General features: G+C 53.3%; 11 protein-coding genes and 5 non-coding genes across 16 annotated transcripts; 9 read left to right on the top strand and 7 right to left on the bottom strand.

Moving 5' to 3' along the window:
* Positions 1-268: 268 nt before the first annotated feature.
* BO86DRAFT_315327 (DUF3632 domain-containing protein) lies at positions 269-1,072 on the bottom strand (the record flags this gene model as incomplete). The annotated part of the gene is made up of 2 exons (XM_025668086.1): positions 269-757; positions 830-1,072. 2 exons carry the CDS (start codon positions 1,070-1,072, stop codon positions 269-271), a joined length of 732 nt encoding a protein of 243 aa, XP_025526712.1.
* A 1,399-nt stretch (positions 1,073-2,471) lies between these two features.
* BO86DRAFT_120526 (uncharacterized protein) lies at positions 2,472-3,830 on the top strand. The gene is made up of 2 exons (XM_025666007.1): positions 2,472-2,680; positions 2,810-3,830. Exons 1-2 carry the CDS (start codon positions 2,600-2,602, stop codon positions 3,659-3,661), a joined length of 933 nt encoding a protein of 310 aa, XP_025526711.1. The 5' UTR covers positions 2,472-2,599; the 3' UTR covers positions 3,662-3,830.
* Positions 3,831-4,296: 466 nt separating this feature from the next.
* BO86DRAFT_432446 (uncharacterized protein) lies at positions 4,297-5,093 on the top strand (the record flags this gene model as incomplete). Its single annotated transcript, XM_025675799.1, has 1 exon — positions 4,297-5,093. The coding sequence occupies one exon, from the start codon at positions 4,297-4,299 to the stop codon at positions 5,050-5,052; it is 756 nt and encodes a 251-aa protein (XP_025526710.1). The 3' UTR covers positions 5,053-5,093.
* A 358-nt stretch (positions 5,094-5,451) lies between these two features.
* Positions 5,452-5,525, top strand: BO86DRAFT_t169. The gene has a single exon. It is a non-coding gene; the product is annotated as a tRNA-Asn (tRNA).
* Positions 5,526-5,611: 86 nt separating this feature from the next.
* BO86DRAFT_t170 lies at positions 5,612-5,685 on the top strand. The gene has a single exon. It is a non-coding gene; the product is annotated as a tRNA-Asn (tRNA).
* Positions 5,686-6,591: 906 nt separating this feature from the next.
* On the bottom strand, positions 6,592-7,974 carry BO86DRAFT_419745 (Serine/threonine-protein phosphatase PP2A catalytic subunit; the record flags this gene model as incomplete). Its single annotated transcript, XM_025675143.1, has 8 exons — positions 6,592-6,668; positions 6,706-6,789; positions 6,846-7,011; positions 7,084-7,376; positions 7,439-7,544; positions 7,615-7,656; positions 7,730-7,808; positions 7,928-7,974. The coding sequence occupies 8 exons, from the start codon at positions 7,972-7,974 to the stop codon at positions 6,592-6,594; spliced, it is 894 nt and encodes a 297-aa protein (XP_025526709.1).
* Positions 7,975-8,362: 388 nt separating this feature from the next.
* BO86DRAFT_419744 (serine/threonine-protein phosphatase) lies at positions 8,363-9,495 on the top strand (the record flags this gene model as incomplete). The annotated part of the gene is made up of 5 exons (XM_025675142.1): positions 8,363-8,416; positions 8,458-8,541; positions 8,595-8,996; positions 9,054-9,353; positions 9,427-9,495. The coding sequence occupies 5 exons, from the start codon at positions 8,363-8,365 to the stop codon at positions 9,493-9,495; spliced, it is 909 nt and encodes a 302-aa protein (XP_025526708.1).
* Positions 9,496-10,835: 1,340 nt separating this feature from the next.
* BO86DRAFT_t167 lies at positions 10,836-10,909 on the bottom strand. The gene has a single exon. It is a non-coding gene; the product is annotated as a tRNA-Asn (tRNA).
* Positions 10,910-11,824: 915 nt separating this feature from the next.
* Positions 11,825-11,898, bottom strand: BO86DRAFT_t166. Its single transcript has one exon. It is a non-coding gene; the product is annotated as a tRNA-Asn (tRNA).
* A 201-nt stretch (positions 11,899-12,099) lies between these two features.
* On the top strand, positions 12,100-15,527 carry BO86DRAFT_448833 (uncharacterized protein; the record flags this gene model as incomplete). Its single annotated transcript, XM_025676665.1, has 3 exons — positions 12,100-12,144; positions 13,422-14,222; positions 14,616-15,527. 3 exons carry the CDS (start codon positions 12,100-12,102, stop codon positions 15,483-15,485), a joined length of 1,716 nt encoding a protein of 571 aa, XP_025526707.1. The 3' UTR covers positions 15,486-15,527.
* A 237-nt stretch (positions 15,528-15,764) lies between these two features.
* On the top strand, positions 15,765-15,838 carry BO86DRAFT_t171. The gene has a single exon. It is a non-coding gene; the product is annotated as a tRNA-Asn (tRNA).
* Positions 15,839-16,403: 565 nt separating this feature from the next.
* Positions 16,404-16,676, top strand: BO86DRAFT_274124 (phosphotransferase family protein; the record flags this gene model as incomplete). The annotated part of the gene is made up of 1 exon (XM_025667250.1): positions 16,404-16,676. A coding segment is annotated over one exon (273 nt), but the record flags the coding sequence as incomplete, so codon positions are not given.
* Positions 16,677-16,904: 228 nt separating this feature from the next.
* On the bottom strand, positions 16,905-20,266 carry BO86DRAFT_364150 (dynamin-related GTPase MGM1). Its single transcript, XM_025669996.1, has 3 exons — positions 19,756-20,266; positions 17,664-19,691; positions 16,905-17,606 (listed from the first exon to the last, which is right to left on the bottom strand). The coding sequence occupies exons 1-3, from the start codon at positions 20,051-20,053 to the stop codon at positions 17,167-17,169; spliced, it is 2,766 nt and encodes a 921-aa protein (XP_025526705.1). The 5' UTR covers positions 20,054-20,266; the 3' UTR covers positions 16,905-17,166.
* A 180-nt stretch (positions 20,267-20,446) lies between these two features.
* Positions 20,447-22,359, top strand: BO86DRAFT_390007 (glutamine amidotransferase subunit DUG3). Its single transcript, XM_025672282.1, has 4 exons — positions 20,447-20,791; positions 20,859-20,954; positions 21,067-21,805; positions 21,880-22,359. The coding sequence occupies exons 1-4, from the start codon at positions 20,777-20,779 to the stop codon at positions 22,116-22,118; spliced, it is 1,089 nt and encodes a 362-aa protein (XP_025526704.1). The 5' UTR covers positions 20,447-20,776; the 3' UTR covers positions 22,119-22,359.
* On the bottom strand, positions 22,290-23,852 carry BO86DRAFT_390005 (PIG-Y family protein). The gene has a single exon (XM_025672281.1). It carries the CDS (start codon positions 23,677-23,679, stop codon positions 22,486-22,488), a length of 1,194 nt encoding a protein of 397 aa, XP_025526703.1. The 5' UTR covers positions 23,680-23,852; the 3' UTR covers positions 22,290-22,485.
* Positions 23,853-24,937: 1,085 nt separating this feature from the next.
* On the bottom strand, positions 24,938-27,062 carry BO86DRAFT_120453 (nuclear and cytoplasmic polyadenylated RNA-binding protein pub1). The gene is made up of 4 exons (XM_025666006.1): positions 26,465-27,062; positions 26,262-26,372; positions 25,546-26,193; positions 24,938-25,492 (listed from the first exon to the last, which is right to left on the bottom strand). The coding sequence occupies exons 1-4, from the start codon at positions 26,843-26,845 to the stop codon at positions 25,340-25,342; spliced, it is 1,293 nt and encodes a 430-aa protein (XP_025526702.1). The 5' UTR covers positions 26,846-27,062; the 3' UTR covers positions 24,938-25,339.
* Between the last annotated feature and the right edge of the window lie 495 nt (positions 27,063-27,557).

Below are 27,557 nucleotides of genomic sequence, written 5' to 3'. Positions count from 1 at the left end.
GTGGTTTACTTTTTACTCGGGGTCGTGTTAGCGGCGACCAAAGCAGCGAGTCAGGGGGGCACACCAGGGGCTTCAAAGAAAGCCAGCTGCTCAGTGTCTACGCATGCACGTATGATACCGAAATAGCATAATATGTTTCCTTAAGTCTCAAGAATGGAGATTCGGACAAAGAGATCGAAAGGTAGATGTTGAAACTACTGCAGGGGCATAATATTCTTTTGGTTTGAAAACGAAACAGTGAATAACAAACTAGAGTCTCATGGCCGCATCACCAACACAGGTTTGTCTTTTTCGACAATGGGATATTCTGTAGATCCTCCTCAATCTTGTTCATCCGATCCACCAGGGCCGCCGCGATCTCCTGAAAGTCATCGGAGGCGAATTTCGCTAGTTCCGGTATGCGTTCTTTCCAGAAGATCCACCGCTCGCGGGGAATATCCGCCCTACCACGGTAGAGAGGCCCCGGCTGTGTGCGACAGGCCTCATCCGGGTCGAGGACGCCTTCGCATCGCTGGCGATACAGCTCGCAGCCCGCATGGAAAATCCATTCGCGCACGATCGCAAGATGGTGATCGACGAGACGGGGGTTCACATGGGGATACTCAAGCGCCGACCGCAGTTGCCAGATGCCGAACTGTTTCCACGGCCGCAGCTGATTTCCGAGAACCCTAGCCATGAAGGAATTGAAGTTGAGGTCGTACGCGATCCATTGATCATCTTTCGGCTCCGAGGCAAGCTCTTTGGGACACCGGTCATCCTGTGGAACATGGAGGCGTCCGCAGCACTTGGCCGTCGGATCGGGATCAACCTCAGGAAGCGCGGGCGGGACATCATACATTACCTTCCCCAACTCAGGGAAACTTGTCCATAGATATGATAGATATGCCCCGTAATCAGCGACTTTGAGCGGCGGAAGCCGACTCAAATTGCACATGAGCTGAATCAATCGATCCTGCCCTTTACTATCGTAGCGCATGGCACCGGCAGTCGAAACTACCTCGTCCCAGAACGGCTCTAGAGGTTCAGGCGTCTTCCGCTCCTCCTCGGGAGTCAAGAAGTATGGACGGATCATGTCGTCGTTGCGCTGAGCCCCGGTGTCCGGCTCCTCTTTCTCGTCCACTACATCGAATACAACCTGGGCCGCTTGCTGCACGAGAGGATCGTCGGTGAAAAAGAAGTTGCTTTCCATTTTCGGTTCTCAGTGTATGCGGATGTCACTTTCTGTGTATGTATGTAAATGTGTGTAGATGTGTGTAGATGTGTGTGTTTCCGTGTATTAGGAGATAGAGAGAACAGAATTCAGTCTGAGACATATGTAGCAATCGACAGCTTTAAATAGTGCACGACTCTGATGAAACAGCACAGCACCAATTCCCCTCCTTTGTGCGAGATTTTCAACATGTCTTTAATGTTGCACTTCCATTATTAGAATTCTGACTGTCCCAGCCATATGGTTGCAAGGTGGTTGACACACTTTGTCTCAAACTGCAGCCTCTGGTCTTTGTCTGTCTTGCTCAGAAGACAAGAGAGCCGCTACTACCGTGGCCTGCTTACCTTTGATCTTTGATCCTTTTGTCTTCATTGATGAGGAACTGGCCGATGATCACAAGGGCACGAAAGTCTGCCCGGCCACAACATGGGGTCTCAGCGCGAAACCGCCCTCGCAAACTGAGTGAGGCAGGATTCCATTATGTCTCATTACTGTCTACCTATGCTCTTTGCCGCAGTTTCACTGAGTAGCAGATGACATGGTGATCAAGTGCAGCAATATGATCCATTGCAGTATATCATGGGGAGCATAAATAGTTGTGCTTTAGAGCTGCAAGATGGCAAACACAATCCTAGCTATCAATATCTCTCTTTGCCTTGACTTCAGCAGATATCATGGGACTCTTACCGATGAAATCGTATTACCGGTGGTTTGGGTTTTCAAAGACCCGAGATTCGAAAGAGGACCACTCCTGCAGGTTCTTGGATGATGCCTTGATCCACAGCAATAACCCCTGTGTATGTCTTCATACTTCGTTCTTGGGTGTATGCTGACTATCTAGGAATCTCGTGGTCTCTTAGCGAGCTTCGGCAGTATCCCTTGACCAAGTCTTTAGGGCTAGCTCTGGTATCACATGTTGTCGTCGGCCCGCTCCGACCCGATCCTATGCAATGAATCTAGTCGGTTGACCAGGGGATCGGGCGCAGCTACCAGCCATTCGACTATCTGTGAAATAAAAGTTCACCTGTGATTAGCCTATGACCTCATGGGAAGTCCACTTCTGTCATTCCGGGAAAGTCTTCGATCGATCGCAAGACCACTAGTGGTCGATCGCACCCGATGTAGTAAAGTCGCTTCTAGCCGCCAGGGTAGCATTGGTTTGATCGGACAATCGCTTGAATCAGAGAGGGACTATTATTGACCTGATCGACATCAAGTATAAATTCCACTTAATTCCACTTCATACCTTGGAAATTTGCCAAGAGAATGCGGCAGAAACACCCTTCTGAAAGTAGAAGGAGGAGCACGTGTTGACTGTCGGAAACGCCATCCTTCCCTTTCCTCCTTAAACGTAGGGATCGCTAGCTGTAGGTCACCAACCCATTCACTATGAGGCTTTGTAGCAGCTATCTCGGTGTGTTAATAGCAATCTGGACTCTAGCCCACGCTTCGATCGATCACGCAGGCAGGGTACAGTACATCCTGCACAGCACATTACGAACAGCAAGGCTAACACTCTACTCGCGCCAGTCAGCAAATTCCACAGCATACATCCTCCCCGATGTCATCGACCCTGAACTGGCATACTGATTTTGAAAGCACCGCAAATCCAGCCTCAATGTAACGCGCGATGATCCGAGAACCGCCCCGCAACTGCCACGCCACGTCCCGCCCTCCCTCCCCTTGGAAGATCTCTTCCGCGCCTCCTACAACGAACTCGAATACCTCAAGCTCTACCTCGGCGACCTGCAAGACCCGACCACGCACCACCACCCCTTCACTAGCGCGCATATTGACGAGGTCGAAGCCTTCCAGGCCTACATCACCCACCAATACACCCTCCTGTTCAAGCACGCCTTCCCGCACCGCGCCAACGAACCCTTCGGCCTCACCATCCACCAAGAATCCACCACCCGAGCCAACGTAACACTACTCCTCCGCCGCCTCGACGCAGCGAACTGGGCCCTCGCGCGCTGGGCCCAGCAAAACACACTCCTTGACCTAGCACAAGCCGACCTCCGCCGCCGGGGCGTGGCGCGCGGGGAAGCACTCTGGACGCAGCGGTACGCGGAGATCAAGGCGTGCGTCGACGGGGTGCTGGCGCGGTTCCGCTACCGGGGCCAGCCGCTGGCGTACGTGGGGAGCCTCAACCACGGCGTCCGGGGCGCCCACAAGGGCAAGACGGCGCTCAAACTCCACGACTTCGACGTCGATCTGTTTGTCGTGCACCCCGCCGAGTGGCGCCGCCATCTGCCCGCCATCCGCGCCGGGTATCCCGACCACCTCAGCAATGAGAAGATCTTCCCGCTGGGGACGCATCTGCGCGAGCTGCAGGAGTTGGGTGAGGCGGTGGGTCTGGCTTTGGCGGCGGAGTTACGGGATAAGGTCAAGGGGGCGGGGCGGTTTGTGGGGGGGACGGAGATTGTGCTGCGCGAGTTTGATCGGTATTGATATCACATAAGGAAAGTTCTTATTCATACTGCCATTATGATGCAGATGGTATACTTCAACTGCTTCGCATCTGATCGGGCTAATCGATATGCGTAGTCGGGGTATGTGCGTAGACGAGGTTACGTTGAGCTTAAAGAGATGACGGGGACTCTTTCGGGGTTCCGAGGCACGCGATGCCCCTAACTTGGCAAGGTGAACCTCGGCTCGCCTCCTTTCTCACATTGATGCCCGAACTGTTAAACAATAACATAAGTTAAAAGTACCGTCTACTTCGAACGAGATATACGAGATTTGAAAGAGGTGGGTATGTTGATCATCAGTAATCCCGGATCAGTAGCATGGTGGAACATCGAGTCCATACAAAGACCGTACTTTCAGCAAGATGGATTAAAGGAAATAATTGGGTATTCATTTCCCATAGCGATGATTCTCTCCAGTTAGTCTTTGGGCTCACAATCCATTGTATTATTTCTTTGTTGCATAGCGACATCCTCATCACCTTCTTACCTGTTACCCCCCCCCCCCGTGCAAAGAACATATAAAGGCATTGTGCAATTTCTGTGCACTTAGATTTGATCCATCTCTCCACAGACGACTGCACAGCTGAAGGTCTAATCTGTCCAGTTTCAGTCAATATGTCGTCCTACCCTCATCCTTTTGTCAACCTCCTGAGCTGTGCCTTCGCACCGCAAGAGCCAGTCCAACACCAGCAGGCGTCGGTGGATCAGGCCGATGTCAAAGCGGAAGAGCCAGTGCTGCAGGAGCCGACAGGTCAAGACCCCGGCCGGCGTGAGGACCTGCCTGGTGCTCGTGAGTACATCATCCAGCCCCCCTCATATGTAGCCTTCTATGAGAACCAGCAACAGGATCAGAAAGAGCCGGAAGCCGCCCACCCCGATGTTCCATCCCAGAAGCAGTCGTTGGAGGAGCTCGCATACTCCGGGCTGCAGTATATGGAGCAGACGTGGCCGGGAGCAGGCACACACCAGGACATGATCCCGCCCCCGGATCAGCAATGGGCGGTAGCTGCACCCCTCGAGACCCACCACCAGGGCCAACCCCCACCGGGAGCAGCCTCCCCCAGCGCTCGGGAACAGAATCGAGCCCCAACTGCCGCCGCGGCTGCAGGGCGCACCCCCTTGGGTCGATTCCTGCGCAGCGGTCGATACCACTACGTGCGCGACAGCATGGATAGATATATCTGCACCTTTGAGGGGGCCGATGGGCAACCCTGTCAAGCTGTTTACGGCAGTCTGGGTGGGGTCTATAAGCATCATCACCGGGCCCATGAGCCGAAGAAGCTCCACCAGTGTCGGATCTGCGTGCAGAATCTGTTCTTCTCTACCCACAGACAGTATATCCGGCATATGCAGTGTGTTCATCCGGAGTAGATGGCTGAGTCTTGGCTGAAGATGGACCAATAGAAGGTCCCAGGTTCAAGGAAAGAATACATTTAGGTTATTTTACTTCAACAAGTTGTATATTGTAATTTCATTAACAGGCGCATATTCCGCTGCACATCAGATGCTTGCGGCCGTCAGAATAAGGTTCAGCCCTAATTCTCTCCCGTGAGTCGTCGTTCTATGGTTGAGACACTCCGAACTTAATCGATGGCAATCTCTACAGTCTATCACTTCCCGACCACCCAATCTCGCGCAAGCGAGTCCGTGAATCATGACGCACCATCCACAAGACAATTTGGGGGCCTGAGAGCTATATTCTATCCCCATATCTGTTCTTCATTGCTGTCGGACGCTATAAGTTTGTATTTTTGGCCAATCAGCAACCACGTCTTGGTGGCGCAATTGGTTAGCGCGTACGACTGTTAATCGTGAGGTTGAGAGTTCGATCCTCTCCTAGGACGTTGCTTTTTGCTTTTGCCCTTGCTCTTTTCCTGCTTCGTTTCTCATACGCCTTATATCCTCCAGCCATTGGCCGTCTCAACAAATCGTCTGGGTGGCGCAATTGGTTAGCGCGTACGACTGTTAATCGTGAGGTTGAGAGTTCGATCCTCTCCCTGGACGCATTTGATTTTTATTTTATTTTTTTTTCTTGCTCTGGTGGGCCACTGGCTTTGCATTAACCTGCATGCTATGCTGCTTGTTTGCTTCTCTGGAGTGCCTAGCAGAATAGGGTTGGGTGCGGCGTGTTACCCGGTTGCTTGCCAGGTCGACCTTCACCACTACCAGTACTGTTCCTCTGATCTTCGGGTCGAGTCTGTCAAATAGACACTTTAATGTGTCAGGTTCAAGCTTATGTCCAGTCTCTCCCTAATTTAGTCTTCGATGCGATCCTTGAAATTGCTATGTCGAGAGATATTGATGAGAGTAAGGGAAGAAAGACCCTCAATTAGGGTTTCGGAAAGTCACCACCTGAGGGAACACCCCAAAAACTTACCTGCCAGATTATCGACTACGAATGCATCCGAGTGTCCAATCGCGTTGATTCTTCTCCAACATACACCTTGAGTGGAAAATGGTTCTATCGCTGCTGTAAGCAGGTTGTCGGAGTACTTACTTGCCATACGGTTGATGACTATATCCGAGGACTGCGACAGCCTGACTAAAGTGCTCGCCGAGCACTGTGCATATCTCAGCAGTACGTCGACACTCGATGCTCTGAGACGAAAACCTGGCTACGGTTTCATTCCTTTTTAATATGTCTTGTTTTGTACTTCCGCTCCTGAAGTCTAGGCTTTTGGGTTTTCCGGTTTTCAGGCATTTGAACTTATCGATGATTTTATATCTGGATAGTGAAAGTAATATTCCAATTTCCATAACATAACCCCACTGTGTCTACTTCACCGGGTGTTGTACCCTGGGCCGGGTATGTGTTGACACATCAGAAGCGTGTGAAAGCATTCCACATTGTCTATAGTCTTATCTATAGTACAGAAGCACAATGCATCCAGCCCCACGAACCCATCTTACTCATAGAAAGTAATCCGGCGTCCGTCGTTGCATTGTCGGTTCTCCAGTGCGCGGAGAAGGGTCGAACTGTATACTATCTTGAAAATCAGTATAGTCTCCGATAATCTAATGGACATGTAACATGCCATTGGTAGTTCAGAGAATCGTCGATCTCCACAATTGCCGCCTGGTTGCCACAGCGGTAGCAGTAGTTCGGGGCTACCGCAGAGGCCATTAGCCCTACCGCCCGTCATGTCGCTCCACTGAGACTATACCAGAGAAGATGGTAACCACACTCCCATGCGACCACGAATACCCATCCATCACCATCTGATGCGCCCTCGCCACCAGCGCAAGCCCATCCCGATGATCAAACCCCTCCGAGATATCCTGCCCAAAGGTGTACCCAGCCCCACGCGGGGAGATGCCCCACCCACATCTCTCATCGGGATCACTTCAAAGCAGGTCACATATAGGACCCTCATGCGGTGGCTTCTGGAAGCGATCCAGCACACGGATGTTATCCAGCGTATCGACCGACGGACTCAGGCCCCCATGGAGGCAGAATATCCGATTGTCGATCAGAGCCGACAGGGGCAGATGGTCGAACAGATCCGTGAAGAGGTTCCAGACCGGCGAGTTGCCGTACTTACGCAGGCACTCGTCGTAGAACCCGTAGACTCGGGTGATCTGGCGCGATTCGTGGTTTCCGCGGAGGATCGTGATGCGTTTGGGGTAGCGGACTTTGAGCGCGATGAGGAGCAAGACGGACTCGATGGAGTGGTAGCCGCGATCGACGTAGTCGCCTAGACACGGGGTATGGGGTTAGTGAGGCTTTCTTCTCCCCATTTGCGGTCTGGCATTTCACCCATGAAGAGGTAGTTCGTGTCTGGGCATGGCCCGCTTATGCGGAACAGTTCGATCAGATCGTGGTATTGGCCGTGGATGTCGCCGCAGACGGTCACTGGGCATGTCTGCAAGGTAGGTCAGTGGCACTGATAAACACACATATCCTGACCATCGAGGATAGTTGGAAAAACTTACGACCGGTTGCACGTTGGCTTCATCCTGTACCACTTCCTTTGCCTGAGGCGGGGCGGCATGAACACAATCCAAAAGACTCTATGCTTGACTATATTTGACAACGGGAAGCCCACACCAGACTACACAGTCGCTCTACATTATCTTCAGACAATGTTCTGCATTGCATCAAGTCTCCAATCCATCCATCAACAGTCCTGATGGAATGGTAGTTGACTTCACCTGTTTTGGGCGGATTAGGGACTCGTTTTTATCATTGGGTATCATGTTTCCTCGGTCCTCAAGAAGAAAAACCACAAGGTCAGGGTATATATACAGGCATGTTATGTAACGAGCTATCGGTGACGTTGATGGTGGCGGCATGGGCAGTAAGGGCCTGCTCCACTTCTATGAGTTGACAGGAGCCGAACTCCGATACCCGCTCGGGGTTCCGAACCTCAGATCCCATTATTCGAACTAAATTAGATTGCCCTTATTGGGTGTAAAGCCAGTAAATTTGTAAATCCAGCTTTAGTTTGAAATCTGATTACCACGGCGTCGAGATTGTGAATCTTGCTGCCAAAAATAGAATAGAAACAGGACAAGAAAGAGAACACCTAGAGGAAGAACCCCCCTTTCCATTCACTTTCCATCCTATGTTCGACCTATCTATAAGAATTTCTCCCCTCCCTTGGCTCTTTTCCCAATGCCTGCTGGCCAATAATCAACCTCTCTTCATACTTAAGACGTACTCTACTATATTGCTTATATCATGGCCAATCAGGACAGTGTAGACGTAGACTCTCTAATCGAACGCCTACTTGAGGTTCGAGGCCATCGACCGGAAAATTTGTCAGTATCCAAGAGTCGGAGATCGCATATCTCTGCCGCACCGCGCGCGAGGTCTTCATCTCCCAACCCATTCTCCTCGAGCTCGAAGCCCCCATCAAGGTAAAGCAACCCTGCCGCACCGTCCACTTCCCCAGCACTGACAGCGCAACCAGATATGCGGCGACATCCACGGCCAATACTACGACCTCCTCCGCCTCTTCGAACACGGCAGTTATCCACCGGAAGCGAACTACCTCTTCCTGGGCGACTATGTCGACCGCGGCAAGCAGTCGATCGAATGCATCTGCCTGCTCCTCGCCTACAAGATCAAATGCCCGGAGAACTTCTTCATCCTGCGCGAGAACCACGAGTGTGCCTCCATCAACCGCATCTACGGCTTCTACGACGAGTGCAAGCGCCGCTATAGCGTCAGGGTCTGGAAAACGTTCATCGATTGCTTCGACTGCCTGCCCATCGCGGCGATCGTTGACGACAAGATCTTCTGCACGCACAGCGGCCTCAGTCCCGGTCTGAATTCGATGGAGCAGATTCGTCGCATTATGCGTCCGACGGATGTACATAAATCCTATCTTTTCCCTTACTTGGGTTCTGTAGACTGATTTGGATCTTAGATCCCCGACTGCGGCCTCCTATGCGATCTCCTCTGGGCCGACCCAGACAAGGATACTACAGGATGGAGCGAGAACGATCGCGGGGTGTCGTTTACGTTCGGGCCCGATGCCGTCACTCGTTTCACTCAAAAGCACGATATTGATCTGGTCTGCCGCGCGCACCAGTGTGTGGAAGACGGGTATGAGTTTTTCGCCAAGCGGAAGTTGGTGACACTGTTCAGTGCGCCCAATTATTGCGGGGAGTTTGATAATTCGGGCGCGATGATGAGTGTCGATGAGAGCTTGCTGTGTTCGTTCCAGGTGAGTGCCTGTGTCTGGTTATTTCGTACAGGATCTTGAAGTAAGGAAGCTGATTGGTGTGCTGTCTGGGTAGATCATGAAACCAGCGGAGAAACGAAAGCCGCTCTTCAGGAAGCGGTCGGCTAGTCATATTAAGCCATAGGTCTGGTGGATTACTTTAGACGTGCTTGTGCTGCATGACGGGTGCTTTCTGTATAGCTTCTCGAGTTTATTCTATTTCATAGGAAGGCAAATTGAGAGCGTAGATTCGCATATTGGGAGAAATAGGGATCCCTGAAACCGTACTCTGTCCACTATCCTGTTCACCGTCATAGGGCACACGTTCTCTGATCTTCTTTGCTCCGAGCTTTTTTGGGAACAAGCTATTACTCAAGCTCACTAATCCAATCTCCGATATACGTAGCCAACACTTCTCCATTGTCTAGTCCCGTCTACGCATTCTGCTACAATAGAAGCTGTCCATTATCCAGAATCACATTTTCGCTGATTCTCCGCAGCCACTTCCGACATTTCCACAAACTAGCTCCACAATTGGAAGAACAGCTGATGTTAACTCAACTTGGAAGCGTTGATTTGAGCACAGTTTGGGTCACTTCGGGCTTTGCCGTCCATCCGCCGTATACCCAAGCCTTACTTACCCATTTCAGCAACGAAGTGATGAGATAGCATGTTATTATCGGGATACCACTTCCCCAATCAACCATACATTTCAAACAGTTCTTTCATACAGATAGTCGCTACTTTTTTCATCGAATCATTCTACTTTATACTACGCTGTAGCTTCTGGATATCCGGCTAAAGGTTCTAGAGTATCCACCGAGTGAACATCTGCTGCCTGCCAAAATACGTCAACATTTGACATACACACCCGATCAGTAGCTGTGCTTCGGAGTGACTGGCACTTCAGTTGTGGCAGTATATCTACAAGCCTCTGACAGCGGGTCTTCTTCTCCGCCGGTTGAAGATTGCCTATGCCTGAAGGTATGAAGGCAATTTACTGGCTATCTGGTCGTGACGGTCTCTTTCTTGGGCTTTACATTATGACCTAATGTCAGGATATTCTTAACCCTCGGTAGGCCTGAAATAGCATGATTCGTAACCAACTAACCTCCGGGTCTTCGTGTATATCATAAGCCTTGGCGCTATACTGCCGAAAGATGTCTTAGTTAATTATCTGATCAGCAGGCATGTAAGGTAACGGTAATTGATAGAATGAGTACAGGGAAGCAATAGCATGGACTGCCATATGTTTCAGATCCGACTGCAAGAGAAACGCAAATTGAATTAGGGTTCAATGTCCTCAGTCCACCCATGCGGTATGTCTAACCTACTTTTTGAGACCTCGAACCCTCAATCAATAATGCCAGCCAAAACAAGCAAGATTAGAGAAAGGTTTTGGGCGAGGAAAATAGAATTCATCATTTTTGGGTCTCTCTCTCTACTTGAGCGTGAGTTGCCAAAAAAAAAAATCAAAAGAAAGGCCGTCCAGGGAGAGGATCGAACTCTCAACCTCACGATTAACAGTCGTACGCGCTAACCAATTGCGCCACCCAGACATGCTTCTTATGGTGATGAAGCTTACCGCACGTTACACAATTGTAATACACTAAGCACCACTTTTAGACAGCTCCCATGGTTCACCAAACCTAGCTCATATCAGATCGCCGGGACAGATCGAGCCACACTTTTGATTGAATTATAAATCATATAATTTGTTTTCCGCCGCCCGTAACAGAACGCCAATCATTGAATCATAATGGATTTTATCATGAAACGTTCCGTTGAGATGCGGTAACCTACGACTGCCGACAATGAGTTCGTCTCCGGTCAACCCGAGAATGCTTCTCTCCGTGTAGAGTTCGATGTAGCCGAGTAGCTACCCTAATGAACCATGCCTAAGTGGTCTTAATATACATAAGACATTGCCTTCGACCATATGGTCCTCGTAAGTCTTGAGACTCCTGCTCATGGCTCAGGAAGAAACGTTTCTTACTTCCGCCATCGCGGGTTCTGCGACTTGAGTGCACTGTACTGTACCTATAGAGGGGGAAGTCTTCTGCCACTCTTGTCTGCATATACAGGAAGACAACTGGCTCGATCTATAGAGTACGAACATGTGTATATGAAGAATGACTATTCTTCTTTGTATAGCCATATCTACCTCGACAATGGGCTGCCTGTGTTGTTTACATCGCGCAATTTGGAGTAAAAGGATATAAGAAATATGGCAATATCAGGGCTCTTGGAGCGAGCTCGGCCTGGTGTGATATGTCAAAGTCCTTGTCCGAATGAATACTTGCATTTATCGGTGTCAAGATGTGCAGTTCATCTATGTGACACCATCGTTCTTCGACCTTATGCTCGCAGGCGGCAGCTCCACTTCCGACTCCACATGCCGCCGTATGTCCAGCCACTGACTCTGATCCACAACCCCGTAAGATGACTTAAATTTCCAAAAAAGAGAAGAATGACGTCCTAGGAGAGGATCGAACTCTCAACCTCACGATTAACAGTCGTACGCGCTAACCAATTGCGCCACCAAGACGTACTTGTTGTGCTGCCGGCAAAAGTTTTGAAACTATCTAGCATTACAGGAAACCGGAGATTGGATCAGTGACTTCCATGTTTCGAAATGCAAATTCAGCTCTGAATTTACAGACTAAAAGAGATCTAGGGGTAATTCTTGCTTCGCTAGTATAAGTCTTGGAGACTTGTGATATTGGTCTGTATAGCGCGCTTTATCTCAATGTTTTATCTGGTTAATTCCATGTGTGGTCGGGAACATATACCTGTGAGTGTGCCTCTCCTATCCAACTGTATTCAATCGTGCCTTTTTAATGGTGACAACCAATGGTGGAGAACGAGAAGATGAAGAATCAAACTATGCACAAGTACCACACAGAGTTCTCCCCGGATGGCTCGACTTGCCAGCGACTATGAAACCCGAGTATACAAGATATATAACTATGTCGCCTCCAAGACCATCCTAAAGTTAGCCAAAGACTTGCATCGATTTATTAAACACCCAAATTAATACATGCCTGCATACAGAGGTTCAAGAGCCACACAAATCGGTGCCAAGATGTTCATTTTGGGCGGACCGTGGGGCACTCTTTCAACATCGTTCAGGTAACCCGCCGGGCCCTAACTTGCAACCACGCCATAAGCCATGTGTTGAGATCGACGCTCAGCATTTCTACCCGAAACCAAAGCACGTCCTATAGAAGACAGCAAATAACCGACGGGGCTTTCAGTATCCAGAGTATTGTACTTATGGCCATGCGTTATCGAAGCCACTGCGGGAGCAGTGCGCTGCCTTTACTCTCGAGGATTGATGGGCGCTCGGAGTTCCCTCCGTCTCTGGCCTATACATAAGCCTTGCGCCCTACAATCCTCAACTTCATGTTGTGGTTTCACGAATTAAGACCTAGGTCCTTCGTAAATTCCCATACGGTAGGGTCATTCCTGAAAACCCAAAGAGCGAGCCCTAAGGGGAGGACAGAAGAGGTCAAGCTTTGTATCTGGCATCAAAGACAGGCCCGAGTCCCACAGCACAGTAAGCGAACCTGAATCCTGCCAGACCAAAATAGAATCCAGCGCGCTTATCAAAGTAGACTAAGCCGGCAGTATGTTTATGGCTTGAATCTGACAGGCTGGGGCAATGACCAACGCTAGACTAGTACCTTAGTCCTTGGCAAGTTGGCACAGCCGGCGCTTAATCGATGGACGATCAACGCAACCCCCTCTCCTTTCCACACAGCTGCGCCATTGGGAGAACACTATTTCTCCAGGCAAGTTATATAGACAGTTTCCATCATGGAAGTCTTTATAGCTGCCCATTTTCTGCTATACAGGGACAGCGGGGTTGCTCGAGCGACAGCGATAAGCAATCGCCGCCGCAGCAAACACAACCCCGCGTACTCTCACATAGATAGGCTACCAGGGTGGCCAGTCTCGATCTAAATTCCAGTCTCGATTCGAATTCCAGGCCAGATTCAAGTCTATGCAGCCATGCGCCTCCACACGCGCGGGGACACAAGGTTCCATCCCACACGAAAGGCCCCGAAGCCTCCCAGTACGAAGACGGACGTGGAGTCCCAGAAAAAACAGCTCGAGACCAAGAAAAGAAGCCTGTGCCAAAAGGTCGATACCACCGGCGTCCTGACAATATTCCTCGGTCCGCCAGTGCTCCTACTTGCAGTCACATTTCTGATCCTCTTCTGGTGGGAGTCAATGAAGGCAATCAACGGAGGAGACCCCGAGGTCTATTGGTTTCGCATTGTGAATGCAGACTGGGCGACTCGACTGATTACGATATGCACCACTGCCATTCGGACCGTAGTGTCCTTCCAAGCAGGGCTTGCCACCGCAATGGTTGCGGGCGTTGTTCTGGAGACAAAAGGAATCCCCCTCCTCCAGGGACCACTATACTCCATCCTACGTGCGGTCAAGGCGGCTCCCAGCAGCCTATTCACGGCGACCGACTTTCGCCCTCATCTCCCACCGTTCATCTCTACTCTCGTGGTCGCCGAGGTGCTGGTGACCGCCGCGTCCCAGTTCCTCTCCACTATATACCTGTCGGATTTTACCAGCAGCACGTTCACCCAGAGCAACAATTCGACAAATGTCAGCCTCCTCGATACCGAGTTTAGTACGGCCAGCGGCTGGTGGACGATGCGCCCCGCGGCAAGTTGGACATTCGCCGAGCTGTCCGAACCGTTCAAGGAAGGATCCAATTTCCACGACACCGGGCACACCTACCGGGCCCTCCTCCCCTTTGACGAGGAGGAGCACCGAACAAAACTGCGCAGATACCAGGGCCCTGCTCCCGTCATGGATCAGCGGGTCATCTGCGCACCACCACCTTTGGTGAACATGCGCCTCGACGCGACCGACCAGGACGAGATACACATCTCTGGACAAATCCCCATGCAGAACCTGTCGTACCCACTATCGGTAGGCCAGGACTCCTACGGGCCTGCGAACTTCACCTGCAAACTGCCCACCCCGCTCTCCTGGACCATTAACACGTTTGGACAGAGCAGCATGTGCATCGCCACCCAGCAACGCAACTGGACGGTCTTCTCCACGGAGGATCCTCTCGTCCAGCCACATGGGTACGCTACCGCGTCCGTGATGTGGTTAGTCCTGGATATCGTGTCGATGGCTTCGGTCGTCCGCGCCGGTTCGCAGAATGTCGCCGCGCGGGTCGCAGGCAACGACGGGCCCTGGGCGATCGTGACTCATGGGAACGACACGAAGACGCTGCGGGTCTCCGCCTGCCTGATCAACGTGGCTGTTGAGACCATCGTCGTGGGACTGAACAGCTCCTCGGACAACCCCGAGCCGACGATCAGCTGGGACCGGACCACCAACAGCTACAACACGGAAGCCGCACGACGCCAGCTGGGCGCATCGCGCACCCGCGAGAGCTTGGCCAGCCGGGGGGTGCTCAGCCTCGAGCCCCGGTCCCAATGGGGCGCCGTTCTGCCGCTCAACGACTCATCCACGGGGGACACGGACCTGCCGGCGTTCTTCCTGGCTGTGGACGTCAGTCTCCCGACCCTGCTGATGTCTACCGACAACTACACCTACAGCCCGGGCGTGCTGCTGGCCGACGACGGCACGGGGTTCTACAGCGGGAGCGCCGAGAACACTCACGTCGAGATGTTCCAGGACACGCTCAACACGACCGCGAGCCCCGCGTTAGCCGTGCAGGTCGTGCTGGCCCGGATCTTCCAGATGGCCTACTACGAGCAGCTGGTCAAGATGGCCGGCACCGCCACCGCATCGACTGGCTTCTCCGTCTCCTCCTCCATCCCCTCGCAGTGGACCGGCTTCATCATCGGCACCACGCTCATTGCGACCCACATCGTCATCGTCACCATCATCACCATGCAGTTCGCGCGACATACGAACAGCACGATCATCGGGAACTACTGGCAAACGGTGTCCCAGGTGGTCTCCGACGAAACGCGCCCGATCCTGGAACAAGCGGATACGATGGACGATGCGGAGGTCAAGCGCTGGGCGAAGCGCAACCTCCAGAACCTCAAGGCGTACCGCGCCGTGCGCAGTCAGCATGATGGGCGGACTACCCTAGACATGGTGGGGTCAACACGCGAACATTGACCTGTGTATATATCTGGAAGTGAGCTGCAACTCATAGAACTCGACTTTATGTTACGTATATGACCCTGGATCCCATCACGTCCGTGACTAAACCAACCTGATGCTCAATGTAAACAGTATTAGAAAGCCAAATATACATAAGCCGTCAACATAAACTCTAAGCGATTGACCAGAAGTTAGCACCGAGGATCTTGAAAGCTATCATGTTTGCCGACTAAGATGCACATCAACAAGTTTGAGCTATAGTTTACAAATCTAAAGATCTTATTATCAGAAGTCGTCTGGGTGGCGCAATTGGTTAGCGCGTACGACTGTTAATCGTGAGGTTGAGAGTTCGATCCTCTCCCTGGACGTTCTTTATTTTGCTCTTCTTGGTCGAAGTTTTTTTTTTTTTCTTTTTTTTCCCTTTTTTTTATGGTTTCGTCTTTCCCCGCCTGCTTGGCTTTGGCCATTTGGGCATGAGACAGACCAGACCCACATGGCTATATAACGGGAAGGATTGCCGGGCGGCTAGGCCTCTCCCGCTGGGCGCTTGAACTTGATGTCGGCTGATGTACGTACGTACAATAGAATAGATATACTACGTACGTTAGTCGCAATCTCATGGCCTTGCGAGCTATATAGACCTTCCTCCCCCGCAACGTCCCTCAAGGCAAGCCTCTGAAGGATGCCCGAGAGACCTTTCTATCTCTAACTTCCTGCATTGCCATCGTCCGAGACCTGCATCGGCAGCGATCTATACATCCAAAGAACATACCCCCCTCTCAACCTTCCCAGGCCTCTCATAAACATAGTAGTCTACCACCGAAATGGATAACCTCCTATCCCCCTACGTAGACGTAGGCCCAACCCTCCACCACACCTCCCAAAGCCAATAATGGCAATGGCATTGGTACCGACGGGAGGAAATGGCCGTGCCGCGGCCGCTTCTTCACGCACTACAGCGCCGGCCCGTTTGGGAGTGTCGCGGAGTTGGAAGGGTGGTTCAACCACAAGCTGGACATCTGTAAGCAGGTCCGCAAGGCAGCTCCGAATGTCCCGGCGTTCCGGTTTCGGCAGTTGGAGCTCGTGCATCAGGACATCAGTCCCCGGAATCTGGTGCTGGATGAGGCGGGAAACGTGTGGCTGGTGGATTGGGCGGATGCCGGGGCGTATCCGCCGGCGTTTGAGACGGCGGCGTTGCTGGCGCAGGGGTCGTTTCGGGATTTTCAGGCGTGGTGCATGAAAGGCTACACCGGAATCCTGTGGTGGAGAGACAGTTGGGGGCAAATGAGTATGGGTTGCTGACGGCGGCGTTGGCTTGAGGTGTTTGATCCCTACGGCTTAGGCATATCTACGTAATATCTTTCGATACTAGGTGAGCCTCAATGCCATGCTTTGGACCATGTGGCGCCTATTCTACAACTTCATGATGAACAAGAAAAGTACGTAAGCCGTAGTATTGGTGGGCGGGACTGCAGAGCATCGACCATGCCATACAGCCCACCACAACAAACCGAGATACACCGATTTATACATAAATCCTATTCCTACCCCTGGCCAGACCACGGCCACAAAAGAAACGTACATCGAATGAGAGAGAGGCAGGGAATATGCGAGAATGCCGCAAAGATGGAGAGGAGGACACGGATATCACAAGATGGAAGTCTAGTTGGATTATAACGGGGGGAGAGCAAAATGTTTAGAACAGGTTCCAGCCACGACTTCTCGGTTCCCGAGCGCCCACCGGACGGTCCGTGTTGCCGCGCTTGCCGCGGCCGTCGAGCTGCCGGATGCTCTCGATTTTCTGAAGGGCCAGCTCGAGGAGCTCCTTCCGGCGGATGACGTCGAGGTGGCTGCGGATGCGCGGGTCCTCGCGGGCGAAGCGCTCGACCTCGGCGTCGGAGAGGTGGCGGCCGAGGCGCATGTCGAGCTCGCGCGGGAAGTTGTAGTAGAATTCGGAGAGGAGTTCGACGTTGAGGAAGAGCACGGCGGTCGACGTGAGCTTGTCGGCGACGACGTCTAGGAAGACCTCCGGGCAGTAGTATTTGTTCTTCTGCGAGGCACATTGCTTGGAGCGGACGGCCAGGAGTCGCATCTTGATGATGTCGGCGCGGTCGCGGAGGAAGACACTTTCGCGGCCTGAAACATTCGTTAGTCTGATAGACGCATAATGTAAGGGAAGAAGGGGAGCACTACCTCTGGCTAACAGGTCGGCGCTAAAGCCGCCAGCACCGCCAGCGCCGTCACCCTCCAACACCACCTCGCCCTTTCTAACCTTGTCGACAAACGACATGACATCCTTGAGTTTCCGTCTTCCAACGGAATCTTCCACGTGCTTGAATGCGGACTCGCATGCCTTGAGCTCGTCCTTGAGAACCTTGCTGACGTTCTCCCGACCCTTGGACCATTCAGGGTCCTCGACCTCGATTTCATATTTGTAAGGTTTGATGCAGTTCTCGACCTGATCACTCGTGCTGAAGAACCGGTCATTCAGAATGCTGTTGCAGGCATCTATGATCTGCTTCTGGGCGTACGGGTGGCTCGCGAAAGTCGAGTCGGTCAACAACCGGTCAACATGGTTCTGGATTGCGTTGGCGACGACTGTCGTGGCAAGTCTACCGATCCCCAGCTTGGTCAGGGAAGAGGTGGAAGCATCAAGCTTGCGATGCCAGTAGAGAGATTCGGGATCCGCCTTGGGCAAATCGCTCAGAGGATCCAACTCTGGCATGGGCGCCGTGAGATCTTCGATCGGTTTATTCCAGTATCTCTGCGCCAGAATATCCATCACCCGCTGGTCGAGTTCGCGCTTCAGCATCTCGCGGACCTGGGGGCGACCAAAGCTTTCCGCAAACCCCTTGAAGGAGTGCTTGAAGCTGTCCAGGCTCTCGGCCAGATAGGACTCCGCGCTGAGGGGACGATCGTTGTATTGAACCTTGAACTCGTAAGTGGCCTCCTCCAGCTCTTGGCTGATAGCGTCCCTAGTACCTGCTAGGCTCGATGCCATCGTCTGCTCAAGGACATGCATAAGCTTGTTGCGCAATGTGTTGACCCCGACCGACACGTCCGACTGCGGTCCAAATTCGGATTGGTGCTGAGAGAAGTAGGCGTGCTCGTTCTTCAGAATGGCGCCCGTGATGTTGCCGCTGCCCCTGGAGAAGAGAGCCGTCGTCTGAGGGATCCGGCTGACCACGCCAACATAGCCCAGGCGGAGAGGGTATTTCGTGTCGGATAGAATGCTGTGGCCCCTGTCAGGATCCACCAGGTCCATCTTCGTAATGACACCAATTGTCCGCTCGCCCCTGGGATCCACACGACGGCTGGCTCGAAGAGCAGTGGAGTTGGCGAGATCGACATCCGCCGCCGAGATAGCCAAAATAACGTTCGGTGGTTGAATATATTTATCGCAAAGATCCGAAATCTTCTGTTTCAGCTGTGGTGGTTGATCCCGCCCAGCGACCTGGATATAGCCAGGCAGATCAATGAGCGAAAGATCGGGCACATGGGGCGAGTAGATGGTGAGCTGAATGGGGTCATCCGAAACACAGTCCCTCTCCGGCACCGCCAGATTCAAGTCCGTCAAGGTGCGCTGGATCTGCGAGAAGTCGGTGATCTTGCCGAGTCCCAGCGCGGGGAACTCGCCATACTCCGCCTGCGCGTTCGGGGTGTTGACGAGGGTGAGCTCAATCGGCCGGCGGGTGACCATATTCGATCCCTTGGGAAGGAACTCATGCCCGACAATTGCCTCCAGGACCGAGCTCTTCCCGGACGACTGGGAGCCGATGACGACGATCGAGGGCAGCGTGAGGGTGTTCGACTGGCCGACGCTCTGCAGGATGTTCCGGATCTCGATCATCTTCCGCGTGAGCAGCATCATCTGGTCGTCCTCCGCAATCTGGCGGCCCGCGCGGAGATCCTCCTCGTCCGACTGATCGTACCCCAGCGCTCCGGCGGTGGTCGCTCCAGCAGCAGCCGCGCCGATCCGGCTCTCCTTCGGGCCCTTTCCATCACCGCCACCCCCCGAGCCCCCGTTATCCGACTGCGCGTCCTCGTTCAACCGCAGGATCTTCTGCAACCATTCCGGAAGGTCAACATCCTCCGTCGTCTTCTGCCACCCGCGCTGCGTCTGTTCCGCCATGTTCTGGATCTCCTGGAATAAGCTCGAGGCCGCACCGCCCGCCGTTTCGCCCGCCCGTTTGAAGATATCGATAGCATAGCTTCCCGCCTCTAAAGTAAACCCACCGCACGTCAGACAGCCATCAACAAGTATTCCCGAAAAGAAAGAACTCACGCGCAGCTTGATACTGAATGTAAGCGGCACCCGCCAGCACGGCCCCGCCAAACATGGCCGGCAGCCGCACAAGTTTCAGGGCCAGCTTGGGGAGGATGCGGTGGAAGGAGATGGCCCGCACAGCAGGCACGTTGTGGATGGCGTTGGCACCGACGGGCCAAGGCCGTCGCCGTAAGGCCGCGCTGCCATCGGAGCGCAGGAGGCCGCCGGTGCGGGCAGCAGCGTTGTGAACATGGCGGGCCAGATGCCCCGTCCGCAGGAGCGGAACCAGACGGTGGGAGAGGATCCTCCCGCTCATGATGGCCGAAATATCATATACGCTTCGGGATTTGTCTGACGTGAATTTAGGAAAGGTGGTTCATATCCCTGGGGGGGACGTGGTAGCAACGCGATTGATTGTCGAGATTTATTTCGTAGGATAGTGTCGAAGTGTTAAGCAGGAGAAAGGCGAGAGAGAAACAGCGAGAAGGGGAAGAAAGAGAAGCTCTTCAGGCTGGGAAGGAGAGATCATGTCATCCACGATCGCTTGATTGATTGTCCCGCGGCGGCGGCGGCGAATCCCCTCCGGGCCATTCCTGATCCCGTGACCTGCACTGCACCCGCTGGCCGCTTCGCCCGCCGTATAAAATACGGTGTGAGTCACGTGGGATCTACAGAAGACACTCGACAATAACCAAATAATCGCATCGAAATTCGTCATCTGGACGGTTTGTCGGTCTAGATTCTAAGGGAGTCTAAGCCGCACGAGTCTGAGCTTTTTTTTGGTGTTGCGAATACAAATAAAGGGGCAACACCCAGTGTGCGTGTGCGTGCTTTTGCTGCTGCTCCGTTGTCGGACCATTCAAGCTGTGACTTGACTTGTGACTCTGCACGCTGTCGTCGGGCCCAGACCGACTTTACATACCACTTCCACCTCCCAACGCTGACATCACTTGGGGATTTTGCACGGCAGTAGGGACGCTGGAAGTCTTTACTCTAGTCGAAAGCACTACAAGCTTTTCTACATCGATACAAATACAACATGTGTCGCTTTTTAGTAAGTCGAAGTTGAGAACTGCTGGCCTCCTATTTCTGTCGCAGCATGCTGACCGCTTCCCCATCAGGTATACAAAGGGCGCCATGAGATTCGTCTCAGCAAGCTGGTCACAGAACCCAGTCACTCCATCTTGACCCAGTCGTACGATTCGCGTCTCAGACTGGTACGTCTGCTTGCTTCCTGTTGTTGAATGAAAGAAAGCCCAGTTGCCCAGTTGCCCATATTTGCCCCCCCCTCTCCCCCTCAGTATCACCTTTAACCAAGAACCACTGCAGGACACCCGCCGCCCCGTAAACGGCGACGGCTTCGGGGTAGGTTTCTACACGGACCCGAAACTAGGTCCGGACCCCTGCATCTTCACGTCGACGCTGCCGGCGTGGAACTGCGAGAACCTGGAGCGGCTGGCGTCGAAGACGTGCTCGAACCTGATCTTCGCGCACGTGCGGGCGACGACGGAGGGGACGCTGTCGGACACGAACTGCCACCCGTTCCAGCACCGCACGCTGATGTGGATGCACAACGGCAACGTGGGCGGGTGGCAGTACATCAAGCGGGCGCTGGCCGACTCGCTGGCCGACAAGTGGTACCTGGGGGTGAAGGGCGGCACGGACAGCGAGTGGGCGTTCGCGCTGTTCCTCGATCTGCTCGCGAAGGAAGGCGTCGACCCCAGCGCCGACCCCGGGCCGGAGGGGTTCGGCCCCGCGCTGCTGCGCCGCGTGATGGTCAAGACCATCGCGCAGATCAACACCTTCATCAAAGACATCCCCCGCCGGCATGGCGGCGCCGTCGGCGCGGTCGAGACGCGCAGTCTGCTGAATTTCGCCGTCACCGACGGCCATACCGTCATCTGCACCCGGTATATCAGCAGTAAGACGGACGAGCCGGCCAGTCTGTATTTCTCGTCGGGCACCAAGTGGACCGAGGGCAAGGGGCAGGGCCATTTCAAGATGGAGCGGCATGATAAGGGGGCGGATATTGTGCTGGTCGCCAGTGAGCCGATTACGTTTGAGAGGCGTATGTGTTTTCGACTCCGCAAGAATGGGGATTGAGGGGGGGGTGTGGGCCTAATGCTGATTTTTGCTGTACAGACAACTGGGTCTCCGTGCCCGCCAACTCCATCGTCACCATCCACAAGCAGACCGTCATGCTGCACCCCATTATGGACGAGTTTTACGTCGAGGACTCCAACCAGGATCGCTCCTCCTGCTTCGCCGTCTCCAAGGGCCTGGTGAGCACCGCCCCGGGCACCACTGTGCAACCGCAGAACGACGCCAAGGCGCCCGCCTTCGACATGACGCCGGCGAATCAGTGCGCCGTGTCGCATTGAGGGTGGGGTTTTGGACTTTCCGGGTTGGTTTTTGACGTTTGGTGAAGAGGGTTGGCCGGGGTAGGACGTGTGAGGGCGGGAGTCATTTTTGGGTGTCGGAGTTGGTGAACCGGTAATTCTTTGGGACTTGGTTTTTTTATTTTTCGGGGATCCTAATCCACATAAAATTGTAGACTCATCTTATATATCTGCAAGGATGACACTGTCTTTTAATGAAGTCACAATGAAACAAGACCATTACAATATGAGAAAGTTGCTATGCTAAGACGGGGACCATCAACACGAAAAATATGTACAGTACAGACCCAAAAAAGCGGCTCACGTATGAGCCAAAGACCACCGCAGAATCACAACACAAGAGACAACGTCAGATATCCTCCCCGGAGATGTTCGCATGCTTGAAGTACTTCATCCCCACCCAGGCGACAACCACCCACACCCACGACATGACCGCGGTCAAGATGATCAAAGCCGGATAATACCCGACGATCGGCAGGGTGGGATCATCCTCCAGCTCCGGGGGCGCGTACGGCGTCTCCCCGACATCCCACGCCCAGCTCCAGACCCCGAAGCAGCTGCCCATCCCCACGACGAACACCAGCCACGTCACGATCAGGATGATCCACCCCCACCACTCGGTCTCCGAGTAGTCCCACACCAGCTGCGAGCTGGCAGCCATATCCACCGCGTGCGTGGCCAGCGGCGACTTGGCCCGTTGCAGAGCCCGGTACGTCGGGTCCGTCTGCAGAGTGTAGTAGCTATCGGAGGGCGACGAGGCTGAGGGCAGGCGCAGGCCCGTCGCGCCGCTAGTAGCGGAGGACGAATGTGAAATCGTACCAGCACTGCTGGCGCGCGGGAAGGAGATGATCTCTTCGTCGTCGGTCGTCATCATCTCATCGCCGACTCCAAGGAGGTTGTTTTTCGCCGGGCTGGACTGGCGATGCGTCGCCGCCGCCGCTGACGGCCCGGCTGCCCGGGCGCGTTGCGGTGCATCCATCAGCGTCCATGCAGTATCCGTCTCATCCCCGTGTTGGGAGTCGAGGGTCCTGAGCGGCGTGTTTTCATCGTCGGTGCGCGACACAGAGTCGGCTAGATATCGCATTCGAGGGTTTGTGGAAGCGGAGGAGGGGGAGGCGGGTAAGGGGGTCGGTCCCGGTCGGGGTTCGCTCCCACTGCCGTCCCCTCGCAGGACATCGGCCGGGACCCTTGCGGTCTTCTTGTCTCGGTAGTCAAGTCGAGTGCCCAGGAGGGCCGTCTTGCGTAGCGAGCCCCGTCTCCGACGCGTCCGCCGATGCTGCTGGATCGCGTTGGACATGGCCCGCCCGCCCCGTAAGCCGGAGGTGAGTTCGTCGCCGTCATCGCGCTCGAGGCCCGAATGGCTCCGCTCGGCCGTGTTCTGGGTCGCCTGGATCATTCGCAGGAAGGATAATCGGGACAGTAAGGAGCCGGAGGTGCTGCGCTTGTGGCCGCTGCTTGCGCTTCCCGAGCGCATGCGCCCGGCGAGCCGGTCATTGTCGTCCAGCGAGAGTGCCGCACCGCTGCTATTGCCTGCATCTTCCATTGGCGCAGGCTGGGCGCGACTAACCAATCTTTAGCATGCCCACATCCAGTGTCCCGGTAGGAAAGTTGGCGAGGATGTTCATCAGCTGTGGTGCAAGCGTTGGTAGGAAAGGCAGGGGGAGAAAGAGGAAGTGGAAAGGGAAGACGTGGAGGAGAGAATAATGAGGGAGAGGGAGAGGAAGAGGAAGAGGAAGAGGAAGAGGAAGAGGGGGCCGCAAGGCATCGATCGATCGGCCAAGAAGAAAAGGGTCCAGGCGGTGGGCGGATGGATTACTTTCAAGTTAGGTACGGTACGGTACCTGAGCAGCTGCCCTGCCGCCCCAGTCGGTTTCCTTCCACCCCCGCAGCCCGCTTGGTTGGTTCTATTTTAGCATCAACATCTTGCAATTTACAATTTACATCTTCATATTTACCCACAACAACTAATGCTTTAGCGACCGACGGAAGCATCCAAAGCCTATATAAGCACAGCTAGAGGCTAACCTATTATTTAGATACCCATAATGAATTCTAAAAACACCATACCATACAGACACCTACAATCACATAAACTACGGTCAAACCCAACCATTACTCCAAGAAAGATCAGGCAATAGAAACAAATCCCAGCAACATCAGCATGGGCTCCAGACTGGAAAATCATGTGGGCACGGTTTCAGAATACCAAGAGCCCGAAGTTGGAATTTGGACTGGAAAGAAAGTCACCTGAACAGATAATGGTATCACAAACTGGCAGGACTGTGCCAACCAACCCGGCCAGACGAGTACAAATCGACAAACAGAAAAGAAACCCGGTATCGATCGAATCAACAGCGATGCTCAAATGGCGACTCTCAGAATCGCAGGGAAAGCCCTAGCTTCCCGTGGACAAATAACAGAAGAAAGCAGAAAGCCATGATTCCCACAGCCCGAAAGCAGAGGATATCCGTCCTCACCAGGCTGTGCTTATACATACTAATCGTACGACACCAGCGAGCTATTTATTAAATCGTAGACCAAAGAGAAAGTATCAGGAATAGAATGAGAATGGTCAGTACTTTTAGTTTAGTCCGCAGAACGCTTAAGTGAGAAGCCCAAGAAGCTTAGCCTTTGATCAAAGTTGCGCGCATTCGTTCAAAGAAGACAGCATATGGAAACTTGAGTCAACAAAGCGGAGTTGGGGTATTGGGTGTACGATAACACACAAATTTCATTTCAAAAAGAAGAATGGAGAATGGGAGATGCGCTTTAAAAATCCACCTTGTAAGGGGCAGTCATAAAGAAAAGAAAGAAGACAAGAGAAGAGAAGAGAGAAAAAGAAAAGCAGTGTTGAATGATGGAAAGACAGAAACAGGTGAAATGTAAAGTATTAGAAGAAAGGAGGAAGGAGAGGAAAGGGTTGATGCTTAACGCTTTTGCCGGTACAGACCGCCGACTACCAGTGCGTGTGGGGCAGGCGACAGCATATATCGAGAAGAGGCTACGCTTGATAGCCACCGAAGCCATTGCCAAAATTGGCGTTGTTTGGCTGGTTCCACCCAGAGGCTGGGGCACCTTGGCCGCGGCCGTATCCTGCGTTACCAGGAACTTGGCCATAGCCTTGACCACCCATTCCGGATTGGTCCCATCCTCTACCGGCTGGGTTGGGGCCTGGAGCCAGAGAGTTAGCGGGAAACCCCACACTAGGGCGCAAACGAGCTACCTTGAGGGGTCATGGGTCCCCCAGGACCGCCGTACTGAGGAAAGTACGGAGTGGGACTAGAGTTGAAGGGTGAGCTGGCCTGCTGGCCAGAGAAGTTGTCGAACTGGCCAGTAGGAGGACGATCCTTGCCCCACTATGTGGTCAATTAGCAACGGGACTAAGACACAGGAAGTGAGGAAGACATACGCTGCACTTCAGAGGGCGTCCGTTGACGTTGTAACCATTGAGTTGACAGATAGCCATGGCAGCATTTTCATGCGAGTCCATCTTGATGAAAGCAAATCCACGGTCCGCCTGCAGACGAGTCTCGAGCACGTAGCCGAAGTTCTGGAAGAGTGGCACCAGGTCATTCTGCGTGGTGTAAGGGGTCAAGTTGCCCACGTAGCACGTGGTCTGCCACTGCGCGGTCTGTGAGACGACCATGTCGTAGCTCTGAATGCCGTGGGTAGGAAAGTTGTGGTGGCCATATTGCGTAGCAGGCGTCATGCCCATTGCGGCCATGGCCTGCTGCTGAGAGATCGAAGGTTGGCCCTTCTGGTTGGCCCAGTTGCAACGGATCGCACGAGAGCCCAGCCATTCTCCATCCATGGAGTTCAAAGCCTTCTCGGCATCGGAGCGGTCACGGAATGCAACGAAACCATAGCCTCGGGAGCGACCAGTCTTCATATCCCACATGACGCGAGCCTCCGATACGGAGCCGAAGGCAGAGAAGGCCTGCATCAGCACCTCGTCGTTGACTTCATTGCTCAGATCACCAACGAAGATGTGGAAATGGCCCGACGTGTCCTCCTTGTTCGTATTGTTGGATTGGTAGGCCCAGTTGACACGAATCTCCTGTAAAGAGAGACAAAATTGATTCAGTACCTGTCGAACCAACACCAAAAAAGCCTAGGTGTACATACCGACTGATGGATACGGCGCCCGTTGAGTGTCTGCATAGCTCTCTCAGCAGCACCGGGGTCATCAAACTCGACAAAGCCGTAGTTGTAGCCCTTGCTGTTGAACTTCTGTGACTGTCAGTAGGGAGGATGAGCGTGCTTCAATAAATAGTGGGGCATCAAGAATGCCAGAGGTCAGTGACGGCGTGAGGGGGAAAAAAACCTACGTTCTTGTCGGGGATGATCTTGACGCTAACAACATGACCGGTAGTCTCAAAGATTTGTTTCAAGATATCCTCAGTCACTCGAGGATCAAGGCCACCGACATAAAGGGCCCTCTTGTTTGGCTCAGGGGCTGCCCGACGCACAAAGCCACCAGCGCTGGTCGGAGACATCATATTGCCAGACATCGGCGATGTGATAGCGGTCGGGATCGGATTGGTGTTTTGAGGGATCACCACGGGCGGGCGGGGAGGTGGTGGCATGTGGGAAGGATTGGCTTGGCCGTTGCCCTGAGACGCATCGTACTGCTGGTTGGAGGCAACAGTGGAAGATTGGGGAGGAGGAGGGAGAGTGGTAGCGGTCGCAGCGGAGACGTTGTCGGCCATTGTTGACGGGGGGGGAGGGGGAGAGTCACGAGATGGGACGAGAGAGGATCACGGAACAAACAAATGCAGAGCTGCAAGGCGGAACAGTCGATCAAAGGCGTTTGACGAAACCACGGAGAACGGATATGCAATTTCTCGGTGACGGGACGATGCAGGGCGTTACGCAGTCAAAATTAAAGTAGGCGAAGGCGGCAGCAGACGCGGGGGGTGGATTTCGACGTTGGTTGTGGTGGATGTTGATCGAAAAGGTCCAGGACACAGTGGTGGTAAACGAGGACGGACAGGCGCTAAACTAGATCATCCAAAGACAAGCAGAAAGTACGAGCAACTGATGTTGAATCGGACGATTGCCGTGCTAGTGAAACGAAGATGAGAGGTGTCGTGATGGACTAGACGATGCTGAAAAGCAAATAAGTGAGACCGGAGACGGTTTTCTCAACCACGACCCCAATCAGTCAGTGAGTCGGTCAAAAGTGGTGGAAATAGCTTTAAGCTCCCGAATGACAGCTGACGGGGGGATGAGGAATGGAGAGTAGGAGGGAAAAGCTGACAGCTAGATGAAGGCAGAAATAAAATAGAAAAAAAAAAGGAAAGGAAAAGAAACACTGAGACAAAAGGGAAGAGAGGCAGCAATGACAGATGGAACAGAGAGGAAAGTGGATGAAGAGGAAGAAGGAAAATTAGAGGAAGAGAGGAAGAAGAGAGACAGTCG

This window comes from Aspergillus japonicus (assembly GCF_003184785.1).
Source record: "Aspergillus japonicus CBS 114.51 unplaced genomic scaffold BO86scaffold_31, whole genome shotgun sequence".
Classification (NCBI taxonomy): domain Eukaryota; kingdom Fungi; phylum Ascomycota; class Eurotiomycetes; order Eurotiales; family Aspergillaceae; genus Aspergillus; species Aspergillus japonicus.
The sequence above is the reverse complement of the archived record's forward strand: the minus strand, read 5'-3'. Positions and strand labels throughout refer to the sequence as shown.